The sequence below is a fragment of the Schistocerca americana genome, chromosome 2 (genome assembly GCF_021461395.2).
Source record: "Schistocerca americana isolate TAMUIC-IGC-003095 chromosome 2, iqSchAmer2.1, whole genome shotgun sequence".
Taxonomy (NCBI): domain Eukaryota; kingdom Metazoa; phylum Arthropoda; class Insecta; order Orthoptera; family Acrididae; genus Schistocerca; species Schistocerca americana.
In genome coordinates this window covers 954,052,383-954,066,728 of record NC_060120.1, presented here as the reverse complement: position 1 = coordinate 954,066,728, position 14,346 = coordinate 954,052,383, and the positions used below count along the sequence as shown (strand labels likewise).

Here is a 14,346-nt window from a genome sequence, read left to right as displayed (position 1 = left end):
AGGAAGTCGTTTCTGAAAGTATTTGTATGGAGTGTAGCCATGTATGGAAGTGAAACGTGGACGATAAATAGTTTAGACAAGAAGAGAATAGAAGCTTTCAAAATGTGGTGCTACAGAAAAATGCTGAAGATTAGATGGGTAGATCACATAACTAATGAGGAGGTATTGAATAGAATTGGGGAGAAGAGGAGCTTGTGGCAGAACTTGACTAGAAGAAGGGATCGGTTGGTAGGACATGTTCTGAGACATCGAGGGATCACAAATTTAGTATTGGAGGGCAGCGTAGAAGGTAAAAATCGTAGAGGGTTACCAAGAGATGAATACACTAAGCAGATTCAGAAGGATGTAGGTTGCAGTAAGTACTGGGAGATGAAGCTTGCACAGGATAGAGCAGCATGGAGAGCTGCATCTAACCAGTCTCAGGACTGAAGACCACAACAACAACAACGTGTGTGAAAGGATAATTGATCATTTTGTATCACATAATTTGCTCTCAAATGTACAGATCGGCTTAAGAAGTTGCTTAACAACTGAAAATGCTATATTCTCTTTTCTCTGTGCGGTACTGGATGGGTTAAACAAAAGGTTTCGAAAGGTTTAAGAGTAAAAATTGGGTTTTCTACATCCAATAAACTACACCAAAAATTAATGCATAGTATAAAGTGTAATCATGATCCATATTCAGACTCTGGAATATACAAGATAACATGCCAGGAATGCGCCAAGTTCTACGTAGGACAAACAGGCTGAAATATCAACACCAGGTACACAGAACACATTAGAGCATACCCACACAACAAACACACTACATCAGCAATAGCAGCACACATACATAATACAGGACACCCATTTGGAAAAATAGAGCAAAATGTCAAAGTACTCCACCGACTAAATAAAGGACATAAAATGGATTTGCTTGAAGAACTGGAGATATATTCACATTAAAGAAAATATGAAGATAAAATATTAAATGAAAAACTTGAAAGTGAATCAGTGAATTTCTTCAGATGTTTCAATAATATACTTAAATAAAAATAGTAAAACATAGAAATAAGCACAATTGTAAAATCAATATAAGTAATTCATGAGCCAAATTGTTAAGCTGTGGAAGACCTATAATGTTGGAAGACCTATAATGTTATCTCTGTGAACTACCTGTAAGAAGATCTTTGTAACTTTTTTGTTTATATAACATATTTTCGATGTGTAAAGTGTACAGCAAGTTGTGTGTGATGGTAAGTGTGTGTGAGACTCTACACAATGGACCATTAGAAAACTGTAAGTACAAATTGTTCTAAAAATTTTAGCCACTAACCTCACAAAAAGAATTGATACCCAACTAAAAATCGTGTTTCTTATGTATTACAGTAAAAGTCAACAAAATGAAGCAGACTCACACACACTGACATCAAAAGAAATGGCTTAATACACACCAAAAAAACGCACTTGAAAATGGGAATTATTTCTCGAACCGCGTCATGCGAATAGCAAAATAAAGAAAAAATCGTGACAGGTAGCAGAAGATTTATTTATTTATAAACAAACCTATTGTATCTACAGTCGCAGGCTTTCAAAAACCATTTATAATGGATCAAATCAGAGCTAGTTACAAGTAACAGCAAAGTAAGTACCCCTGAAATAAGAACTGCCAACACATTGTAAATTACCAACAACATGAATGGTTCAAGAAATATAGCTGTGATACTGTAGTTGTCAAATTTGACAGGAAACCATTGATCAAATTAAATATAATCTATACTGGCTGTGGTCGTTGTTTGGCTGATTCTATAAATGGGGTATTGTGGAGTCTCCGAGTTGTGACTCTGGTGTGCTGAAACCATCTATCAGGCATGTAAGTGATGAGTGCATCCTACAATGCTATAAGGGCATGTTGAATGATTTTATGAATGCCCATTCCACAACAGTGGAATGGATTAGAAATCTAGATATTGCAAGTACGATTGTGTTGTTTCCCTAGGAAGTTGGGCCCTATTCTTCAACTTTTCTTCTACTAAGCACACTTACTGCTGACTGTCACCAATCAGTCCGACCTGAAATTTGTCCCAGATACTGAGCTTCTATTCAGTGGGCTGTGCCTTCCAAGTACAAGTTACACATTTGCCAAACACATCATGTTATCTCACGTCGTCGTCTGGCGACTCAGTCAAATTCTTATAGCCATTTTGTCGGATCTTTACCAGCATCTCCAGAAAACACTGATGGATGTCTGATATGCAGCCGACATACTGACGGTTTAGCATCTACAGGCCTCTTCAATATATAGGCCTTAAGAATGATGTATCATTTGTATTCTGGTTCCTGTCCATGTAGGAGAGTGCTTCTACATTGCCAAATTGGAGCCACCATGATATAGATGTTTTGAAATACTCACTGTCTCCACTGAACAATTTCACACTGTAACCACACTCTTGTTGAAATCTGAAAGCTATTTCATCAATAAAAGATAACACTTAGCACTGGAATCAAGTTTACTAAGAACACCAATATACAGCCAGAACAGAATTGACTTGGATGGAGAGTGCAGGTATTAACACAAATATTGAATATTCCAGAATGCTAGTATTTACACAGTCATTGAATATTTCAGCTGTACAAACATAAGATATTTCAAAAACCGTCCAGAAATGATAAATATGAAATAACAAATAATTGTTGGTGGTCGGGTTTTAACTGGAGACCTGCAGCTAACCAGTCAGTGACGCTAACCACTAGACTCGATCGATGGCACCAGAGCTCATAGAAATGCTGTAAGATGGGCCACACTGAAGACTAACAGAATTTCCTTCGTAGACTGGCTGCACTTTCCCATTATTCTGCCAATCAATTGAAATCTGTCACCTACCTTGTCTGTGAGTGAGCGAGCCTACATGATCATTCCATTACATATCCCTGAAATTGTTACACCCAAGCAGATTACAACTGTGACTCATTGATATTGTAGTTATAAGACGGTACTTTCCTGTGTTTTGTGAAATACACAATTTTACGTTCAAGAACATTTAAAACAAGTCACCAGTCTGTAAAACACTTTGAAATCAACTACATATATGACTTTATAAGTAACTGCACAAGAAGAATGCCAGTTCAATGGTTTTAGTTATAGCTGAGTTTTTTTAATCACTTCCTTTAATAATTTATGGATGTAAAATGGAGACAGCTTGTTACACACTCCTCCTTTTATTTTAATTTTAGAAATAAATGTGATCCATTAATATTTAAATATTTCCTTTGACTTTTACTACACAATGGCATGCAAGCCAACAGAGCTACATTTGGTAGTTGGGGCCACTAGTGAGTGCTCATACCCATCTCATGCACTGTGAGGTTTTCATACACCGTAAAAACAAAAAAGAGAAGGGTGGGAAAGGGGAGGGGCAAGGCTTCTCTGGAACTCCACAATTAACCGAGGAAATAAGGGTCCCACTTATCTGGGTAGTTTCATACAACTGGGGGGGAGGGGGGGGGGACGGGGGGGGGGGGCGGGGGGGAGGGGGGGGAAGGGGGGGGGCGGCGGTGGCAGGTGTCCTAGAGGTTTTATGCTAACACCTATCTCCAAACATGTAACAAACCTTGCAACCCCCCTCCCCCCTCCCCCTCCCCCACACCACTCAGCTGTTATTTTATGAGATTTGTATCATTTTCGCAATTCGAGCAGTTAAGTCAAGATCCCCATTCCCTGTGCCACACAACAGTGACTGAAGAAAGCATACAGCTTACGGTTATAGAGGACTGGCGACATTATTGAGTTGCGAGGGTACGAAATTTTCCTTGGTTTTATAAGTAATAATTCTAATGAATGTAGGGGACTGGAGGGAAAATCACATACTTAATGAACCAGAATGACAAGTTCCACATAAGTGGTAAGAGGTGCTCAAAGATAAAGATTATACCTAGTTGGGATCACAGTTTGTTGTTGTTGTTGTTGTTGTCTGTCTGAGGTATTCCTTTTGGGCTCTGTATGGCACAGAGTTCGGTCGAGCTGTGTCTAATGCCACCCACAAGCGCAGAAAAAGAGACATCTGCACCGAACGCTGCTACAAGAAATACTGATAATCCAAATGTCTGACAGATAAGAATGTCAATGGCATTAAGACTTCTTTGTATGTTCACATTAAAAACTTCTCTCTAAATAGCAATGATAGGGAGCCATATAAAGAGTGAAGATTAAACAGTGTTTTATCCGTAAGTTTTTAAGTTGCTCCTTCAGTAGAGTTACTAATAATTACAGTTATGAGTAACTAAGGAGAATCTATCACAAGTCCATCAACGCTTGCTGCATTAGAAGAGTTTGATATACATGAACTCTGTGAGAGTCCCTAAATCAGAAAGCCTGGGTTCACAAAACCCATAACCAGCTAAATCTGTAAGGTTTACCTGAGATGTTTGTCATTTGCCTGCTATCAGCCAATGGGCCACACATTACTTACCAAATGCAACAAACTTTATGAGCCTACAAATTCCTCCCCCCCCCCCCCCCCCCACAAAAAAAAAGTTATGTACCCACAGTTCATCGCTTACTCCACACTTCCAAGCTCAACAAAGTCAGCCCCATTGTTGGGCAAAATATGTAAGCATGCTCTTTCAGCACAAACTGTGTAAGCTTAGCACAAACTCAAATAGTCATAGAGATTTACCCAACACTGAAGAATACGTCCCACTGCACACTGCAAAAATTCAAATGAAACTTGCCTTTCAACCATTTCCTTGTGCTGAGAACATAGCGTAATAAAATCTACGTCAAAGAAGCAAATATTTAATCACCTTAAAGCACAATACACATTTCTCATTTACTAATCCATTTCTCAGATGTGTATGCATAACACAGACTAAGCCATATTTGTTGCCCCAAAACTTCAGATTCATAGTTTTGTACAGGAAAACAATTTCTTGGTAAAGAACATAAAGCATTTCGTTTTCACAACAGACAAATATTTCCATTACCTGAACATAGTCATCTAGTTTCATATGAACATTATACTTCTTCTGTAGCTCTTGGAGATCTTTGAGACTGTTCACCATATGGAGTATTCTTGTCTTAGCAGCACTATACTGAGCAAAGCTTGAAGTTACACTCCCCTTTTGCATGTTCACAAGACTGCTGAGACGTTCAAGGAAATGAACAGCATTTTCAAGCCAACAAGATTTCTTGAGCTCAAAATGCCTGTAACAATAAACCATAAAACTTATAAAATAAAAACAATCACTCATAATTTCTTCTATAATCTTACTGTAACACTGTTAGAAAATAAAAACTGCCAGTAAAGAATAAAGTTACATCATCAAATTTGAATATCACAACACTGAAACATAAACAGATCAACATTATCAAGACAAAAGTTTTATCATCTGTGATGAACTGAATATTAAATCTTTGGGTAAACAGATCTTTTTCAAAACAGAATACTATTTCCTTAAAAATGTTTTGGAAACTGGATCAAAGTTTGTGGCATTACCATCACTTGTTTGCAAAATGCACATGGAGCCAATTACTGCAGCATGAAGACCGTGAATACATTCACATTTGTTGGACGAATGTTATGAAAACAAACATTGCAAACCAACATTTCACGCAAGTCACATCCAATGAAAATCTGTAACACAACCATCTGTATGTGGCGTGCTTATAATTATGTATTATTTATATTTTAGGACAATTAATCTGTAAAAAATGCACCACATGTTATAAGGAAAGCATGTAAACAGTGTGAAGATGAATCATAACGATTCAAAACCATTAACAGTACCCTTTGAATAAAGGAACTGAAAGTAAATTTGTGGCTGGTTGCTGTCCCAACACCATCGGCATTTGACTCAGTATCACACCTGCACTTATTGTCAGAAGTACGACCATATGGGGTACCAAGTGAAATTTATGAGTGGATTGAGGACTTTTTGGTAGAGAGGATGCAGCATGTCATCTTCAGATGTAGCGTCATCTTCAGATGTAAAGGTAACTTCGGGTGTGCCCCACAAAAGTTTGCTGGGACCCTTGCTGTTCATGTTGCATATTAATGACCTTGCAGACAATATTTATAGGAAAAAAAAATCAGGCTTTTTTGCAGATGATGAAGTTATCTATAATGAAGTACTATCTGAAAGAAGCTGCATAAATATTCAGCAAGATCTTGACAACATTTCAAAGTGGTGCAGAGGACAGCAATTTGTTCTAAATGTTCAGAAATATAAAATTTTGCACTTCACAAAATGAGCACACACGGTATCCTACAGTATAATATCAATCAATCACTGTTGGAATTGGTCAACTCATTCAACACTTTCTAGGGATATGAAATGGAATGATCACTTAGGTTCAGTTGTGGATAAAGCAGGTGGTAAACTTCGGTTCACTCGTAGAAAACTCGGGAAGCGCAATCAGTCTACAAATCAGATTGCTTCTAAATCACTTGTGCGAGCAGTTCTAGAATATTGGTGAAGTGTGTGGGATCCACACTAGACAGCACTAACAAGGGTTATTGAACATACACAGAGAAGGGTAGCATGGATGGTAAACTATCACGAGGAAGTTTATTAACAAAGTTTCAAGAAACAGCTTTAAATGATGACTCTCAGAATGTACTACAATCCCCTATGTATTACTCACATAGGAATCTTTACGATACCATAAGAATAATTATTGCACGCACAGAGGCATTCAAACCATCATTCTTCCCATGCTCCAAACGTTAATGGAATAGGAAGAAACCCTAATGACTGGTGGTTCGCAGAATACCGATGTAGATGAAACCACTAAAATCTAAAGGCTGTAAATTCAGCTAAATATTTAGGGGTTATAATTACGAATAACTTAAGCTGGAAAAATCAGATAGATAATGTTGTGGTTAAAGCAAACCAAAGACTATGATTTATTGGCAGAACACTGCAAAAATGCACCAGGTCTACTAAAGAGACTGCCTACATTACACTTGTATGTCCTCTTCTGCAGTATTGCTGCATATCTGGGAGCAGCACCAGATAATATCAATGGAGGACATCGAAAAAGTAAGAAGCAGGGCAGCTTGTTTCGCACAGTCGCAAAATACGAGAGAGATTGCCACATGTATGATACATTAATTAGGATAGAAACCATTAAAATAAAGGGGTTTTTCATTGCGGCAGGATCTTCTCATGAAATTTCAGTCACCAACTTCCTCCTCAGAGTGTGAAAAAAATTTTGTTGGTGCCCACCTACATAGCAAGGAATGATCATCACAATAAAACAAGAGATATTAGAGCTCACACAGAAAGACTTACGTGTTCATTTTTCCTGCACACTGTTCAAGAGAGAAACATTACAGTAATAGCTTGAAAGTGGTTCAATGGACCCTCTGCCGGGCACTTCACTTGAACTGCAGATTAATCATGTAGATGTAGATACCCTGTTCCCCTCATCACCCCCATCACTAAGCCAAACTGCTGCTAACGTAAGGGCAGCTGCTTTCCACAGTGGCCACAGAAGTGGTAATGTGTGCAGTAATGCGTGTGTGTGTGTGTGTGTGTGTGTGTGTGTGTGAGAGAGAGAGAGAGAGAGAGAGAGAGAGAGAGAGAGAGAGAGTGAATGGAATGGGAAGAAACCCTAATAACTGATACAATGCAAAGTACCCTCTGTCTTGCCCTTCACAGTGGTATGCAAAGTGTGGATAAAAATGTAGCTTTAGATATACAGCCATTCCAGTATTATCAAGACAGAATCAGAGAGAGGCAGCAATATTGTCTGTGTGGATTTAACTCTGCTTTGGGTTGCTGCGACTCCAGTCAAAGTGGCAAACACGTTGCACAGGAATGGCCATTGGCCCTCTACGGGAAATAAATAATGGCCATATAGGTCAGTCACTAGTATGCATCTCATTACTGGAGGTTCTTTAGGCTAATTACTGACCATAGATGTTACTTCACTTTCCCATGTCTCGAATTTGATTTGGAACTCTTGATTGTCTGTTGTGTAAGGCTATTGTGGCTTTGCTCATTGTTACTGATTTTGGCTCACATTACTTCATTCTTAAGATTTAATCTCTACAATTTTCCCCGCCATTAATTTAGCATCTATTTTGGTTTCCACTAACCACAGGGTTTGGAGAAGTGATCTGCTGAATTTGTGTTGGGCCACAACACAAAATATAAAATAAGAATATGCAATGGGTAGAGGGTCAAATTTGAAAAATTGCTTATTCCTTGAAACAGATTAAATCACACTGGTATGTGTATATTGTTACACGTCTAGCATCTCACTGTCCAGAGCTTTGTACATATTTCCTAATCAGAATTTTGTTATAGCTCTGCAGACTTTGCTGGAGGTGCAAAAAAAATAAGCAATTGTTCAACTTCGAATTATTTAATGATACAAAACCTAAAGTGTATCTAGCAAAATGCAGAGTACAGAAGACAATGTTTTGTCAAGTTTTGTCAAGTAAACGCGTTAGCTGATGTTTTTACATAATGATTTCACAGAGTATTATATAACAGTGACACCTATTTCCCAAATGTCCATAATAAGCATTTAACTCACCTCACTTTTTCAAACGCCCAATCAACAACTCCATCCACTGACTGGGGGCAAATCTGAAGAACTAGTGGCACAAAGAATTGCAAAAATGGTGCCAGGTTTTCCATCTGCACATTTTGTGGAACCATTCGCAAAACATCAACAACAACTGCTGGCGACAACCTCTTCTTGAAACTGGAGACATAACGATTCCACAAGATAGCTGCCTTCATAAAATTACCCTGGAAAAAAAAGTATGTCAAATATTTGTATCACTCTTACACACTGTCTTCTCTTCTCCTTTTCCTATGCATTTCAATGAGAAAAAAAGGCTTTGTTGGTTGAGCTAAGAGATCACCATAAATAGATGTGAATGTATGAAATTAAAATAATACACTGTTGATCACCAGTAAACCAATGGCCAAATTGCCGGCATACACCTGTCAAGGCAGAACTGTTATCTTCTGAAATATCAACATCAAGGAAAATGCAGAGGCAAAAAAACAGCTACAAAAGCTGTCAGTACTAATTTTACTGTGAGAACTACATACACATTTCAATGTTCAGTCTGTCATATGAGTAGCTTAATTCATCAGCACACTGCAAATAATGCCAAACTGGTGCAATATGAACCAGCTATGACTGGAAGAAAGTTTTACAGTTCAACGAGACATTCCTCACCTTGTTTCCAACACAACAGGAAAGACAGACTGAGGGCAGGTTAAAAAGGAAAGGGAGATCACTCTGATCTCTGGATATAAGGGATCAACTTATTGTGAGGACAATGGAAAAGGTAGATGAAAAGGGAATGGGGGAGGCACACATCAGACGTAGGAGGAGGTCAAAGGCTATTCAAAAATTAACTTTCAATTGGCTATTAAAAATTAACAAATCGTTGTAGCTTCACAGGACTTGCAGAGTTAGAAAAGAGGATTTTGAAGGTCATGCTGCAGCCACTGTAATCCTATGGATCCTGCTGCTTCCATCATTTTTATGGTCACGCCATCCACTCCTGCTACTTTGCCATTCTTCATCTCCTCTTCCTGATGCTTTAAATAAAAAATGACTAACTAGCCAAATATAGGCTTGCAAATATTGTTCTTCCTTTAAAGCTTTGAAGTATCTCTTTGATATTTACAGGTCAGTCTCTTTCAGATTCAGATATCTTATTCATTTGTCTCTTACCTACAACCAAGCGAACATTACTGTTCCTTTTAATGACCACCAACAAAGGGCTGTTAAATTGACTCCTGGTTCGTCTGATTAATCCAGATGAAAACATCCTTTGGGGTTCCTTTTCGACAGCTTCCTACCTTGCTTAACGTATTTTATATGTAGGCACAAAATATGGTTTGTGCAATTTTATTTTGATCCAATAAGGTGGTCCCTGCTTTTTGACTGAATATCTCTTCTTGGTTTCCCAATCAACTTGAACAATTCTTCTGCTTCTCTGGGTACCAACGTCGCAATGTCAATTTTCAAAGCGCTCTTCATCTGAATTCATGTTGTTCTTCCAATTACTCTAAATTTTTAATTGTTATGAACTCGTAAGCTCCCGACATATTATTTTCACATCCTTCCATTTCAACTACTTGGTCAATTCATGAAAATTTCCTTTTTGTAAACTGAATTTTCTTGACTCTACCATCTCCTCATACTCCCTCTCATTCCTTCCATAATCTACACACACCAAAAAACGTTTTGCATCACCCCGGTTCCCAGATCTCTGGAAGATAGACGTTCACTGTTAATATTGTATCACAGACACAGTCGCTTTGACTGTCCAGAGATTTCCCTAAACCCGCCCAAAGATGTAAACAACCAAGCATGAACAACGCCTATTCGACGGAGGGGGTCCAACAGCCAATCAGTTCCAGTCATTCCACCAGGATGGAGGTACACGGCTTATTTTGTCTGCAATTCTACCTTGCCTAGACACTCAATGCCGCAGTTCAATCGCATCTGCATTGTTACTTCATGCCAGGAACGTTGTCCATTTCACCTGTATGCTACAATTATTTTCATAGAACTTCCTAAGGGACTTTCCACTATGCCTAATAATGTATTATCCTCCTGAATTTGGCTTTCTGTTAATGATCGATTTGAAATACTTCCTAATTCATAAAATCCACTCTTCTCACCTTGTTTTCTCTTTTTAGCTTAATCTACAGGAGTGCACAGTTCCAATTTACCCAATATTCGTTTCAGAAACATTAAACAAATAAAGACAAACTTTCTGATAATACTGAAAATATTATCTTCATCACTTGCACTTTTCTTCACATGCCTTCCTACTCCACCCCTATTTGCAAGCATGTTGCACTGTGCTCAGTTCCAACCTTTCAAAAACTGTTAAGTGCCCTAGGTATTTGAAACATTTACCTTTTATTCTCCGACTGCCAGCAGTTGCTTGCTGTGGCTGCTCTTGTTCCTCACGGGCAGCTGCATGTGTCACCGTGGCATCTGCTTATTGTATCCAAGTTGTTTGGCATTTCTTCTGCCATTCAGAAGATTCATTCTATTTGCACATGCAATTCATATCCGTTCTTTCCTTCAAAGATAATTACGGATTCGAAAAGTCCTTTCACACATCGCCAACTGTAAGATGCCAACTTATTTATCCATATATATCAAAGCCAAGTTTCTCTCTAAAACCCGCTGTGTTGATATAAGCACAGTGGTCACACTAATGTTTAGCTGCACAGCTTACAACGGGCACCTTACGACCAAGGAATATGCACCTCAGGGCTAAATATGGGACACTGTACCTACCAGTGCATGCCCTACCAAAATCACCACACTTGCCATTAAAAATCTTCACACTCAGTTGGCGCTAATAGATATGAAAAGGATTCTAAATGAGACTTTGACTTCATAGAACTGAAAGGTTTGTTGTCTCTAGTATGTTGTTGTTGTTGTGGTCTTCAGTCCTGAGACTGGTTTGATGCAGCTCTCCATGCTACTCTATCCTGTGCAAGCTTTTTCATCTCCCAGTACCTACTGCAACCTACATCCTTCTGAATCTGCTTAGTGTATTCATCTCTTGGTCTCCCTCTACGATTTTTACCCTCCACGCTGCCCTCCAATACTAAATTGGTGATCCCTTGATGCCTCAGAACATGTCCTACCAACCGATCCCTTCTTCTGGTCAAGTTGTGCCACAAACTTCTCTTCTCCCCAATCCTATTCAATACTTCCTCATTAGTTATGTGATCTACCCATCTAATCTTCAGCATTCTTCTGTAGCACCACATTTCGAAAGCTTCTATTCTCTTCTTGTCCAAACTATTTATCGTCCATGTTTCACTTCCATACATGGCTACACTCCATACGAATACTTTCAGAAATGACTTCCTGACACTTAAATCAATACTGGATGTTAACAAATTCCTCTTCTTCAGAAACGCTTTCCTTGCCATTGCCAGCCTACATTTTATATCCTCTCTACTTCGACCATCATCAGTTATTTTGCTCCCCAAATAGCAAAACTCCTTTACTACTTTAAGTGCCTCATTTCCCAATCTAATTCCCTCAGCATCACCCGACTTAGACTACATTCCATTATCCTTGTTTTGCTTTTGTTGATGTTCATCTTATATCCTCCTTTCAAGACACTGTCCATTCCATTCAACTGCTCCTCCAAGTCCTTTGCTGTCTCTGACAGAATTACAATGTCATCGGCGAACCTCAAAGTTTTTATTTCTTCTCCATGAATTTTAATACCTACTCCGAATTTTTCTTTTGTTTCCTTTACTGCTTGCTCAATATACAGATTGAACAACATCGGGGAGAGGCTACAACCCTGTCTCACTCCTTTCCCAACCACTGCTTCCCTTTCATGTCCCTCGACTCTTATAACTGCCATCTGGTTTCTGTACAAATTGTAAATAGCTTTTCGCTCCCTGTATTTTACCCCTGCCACCTTCAGAATTTGAAAGAGAGTATTCCAGTCAACATTGTCAAAAGCTTTCTCTAAGTCTACAAATGCTAGAAACGTAGGTTTGCCTTTCCTTAATCTTTCTTCTAAGATAAGTCGTAAGGTCAGTATTGCCTCACGTGTTCCAGTGTTTCTACGGAATCCAAACTGATCTTCCCCGAGGTTGGCTTCTACTAGTTTTTCCATTCGTCTGTAAATAATTCGTGTTAGTATTTTGCAGCTGTGACTTATTAAGCTGATAGTTCGGTAATTTTCACATCTGTCAACACCTGCTTTCTTTGGGATTGGAATTATTATATTCTTCTTGAAGTCTGAGGGTATTTCGCCTGTTTCATACATCTTGCTCACCAGATGGTAGAGTTTTGTCAGGACTGGCTCTCCCACTGCCGTCAGTAGTTCCAATGGAATATTGTCTACTCCGGGGGCCTTGTTTCGACTCAGGTCTTTCAGTGCTCTGTCAAACTCTTCACGCAGTATCATATCTCCCATTTCATCTTCATCTACATCCTCTTCCATTTCCATAATATTGTCCTCAAGTACATCGCCCTTGTATAGACCCTCTATATACTCCTTCCACCTTTCTGCTTTCCCTTCTTTGCTTAGAACTGGGTTTCCATCTGAGCTCTTGATATTCATACAAGTGGTTCTCTTATCTCCAAAGGTCTCTTTAATTTTCCTGTAGGCGGTATCTATCTTACCCCTAGTGAGATAGGCCTCTACATCATTACATTTGTCCTCTAGCCATCCCTGCTTAGCCATTTTGCACTTCCTGTCGATCTCATTTTTGAGACGTTTGTATTCCTTTTTGCCTGCTTCGTTTACTGCATTTTTATATTTTCTCCTTTCATCAATTAAATTCAATATTTCTTCTGTTACCCAAGGATTTCTACTAGCCCTCGTCTTTTTACCTACTTGTTCCTCTGCTGCCTTCACTACTTCATCCCTCAAAGCTACCCATTCTTCTTCTACTGTATTTATTTCCCCCATTCCTGTCAATTGCTCCCTTATGCTCTCCCTGAATCTCTGTACAACCTCTAGTTCTTTTAGTTTATCCAGGTCCCATCTCCTTAAATTCCCACCTTTTTGCAGTTTCTTCAATTTTAATCTACAGGTCATAACCAATAGATTGTGGTCAGAGTCCACATCTGCCCCTGGAAATGTCTTACAATTTATTACCTGGTTCCTAAATCTCTGTCTTACCATTATATAATCTATCTGATACCTAGTATAAGCCATAGTAAATGTTCCTAACAATTTCTGTGCACATGAGCCGACATTTACTCTTATTTTGGCTTGTTATTACTTTCCTGAGATAACAATTGCTTCTACCAATCTTTGCTGACAACTCGTTTCTAATATCGATGCAGTCGCAATCCCGTGCACGAACATGGCAACATTTAACCAATTTAGCAAACTTCTCATGGCAGCCGGCCATGTGTTGTCCAATCACGCCTGACGTCTAGCCACGGCTCACCACTACTCCTTGCCTTCCACACCACACCATGCCAAACTGAATTTCTTGACCACTGGGGGTTCCCCTGGTAGCAGTGCTGCTGCACTAGGCTACTATGTGCAAGGTACAGTTATCGATACTCTAAGAGTAATTATATCTGTAACCTTACACAATTAATCCCATTGAATATTAATTGAGGAACTACATAACTGATACTTTACATAAGAAATGAGTAGTTATTACCCGGCGATATCAAAAGTTTCTTAGGAAATTCAAGCTCTTGCGTTGCACTAAAACCAACATTAGAGTCATTTAGTTAGTTTGTCAAGCATTTCATATCAGCTAAAATAATCAATTTCTGTCAATACAAAGTCCTTCCCTCTCATTCCGTCCGGTAAGTCTCCCCTGACCCACAGTTCTGGGCGACTTTTCCTAATTCAACCCCTTTTCATAAGC

At 38.9% G+C, this 14,346-nt stretch overlaps 1 protein-coding gene across 1 annotated transcript in view; it reads right to left on the bottom strand.

The window, feature by feature from the left end:
- Positions 1-14,346, bottom strand: part of LOC124596129 — a 262,465-nt gene that overhangs the window by 150,020 nt on the left and 98,099 nt on the right. Inside the window, exons 10-11 of the mRNA XM_047135149.1 lie at positions 8,525-8,742; positions 4,963-5,182 (exon numbers count right to left, since the gene is read on the bottom strand). Coding sequence (XP_046991105.1) covers positions 4,963-5,182; positions 8,525-8,742 — 438 coding nt within the window. The remainder of the gene's footprint in view (positions 1-4,962; positions 5,183-8,524; positions 8,743-14,346) is intronic.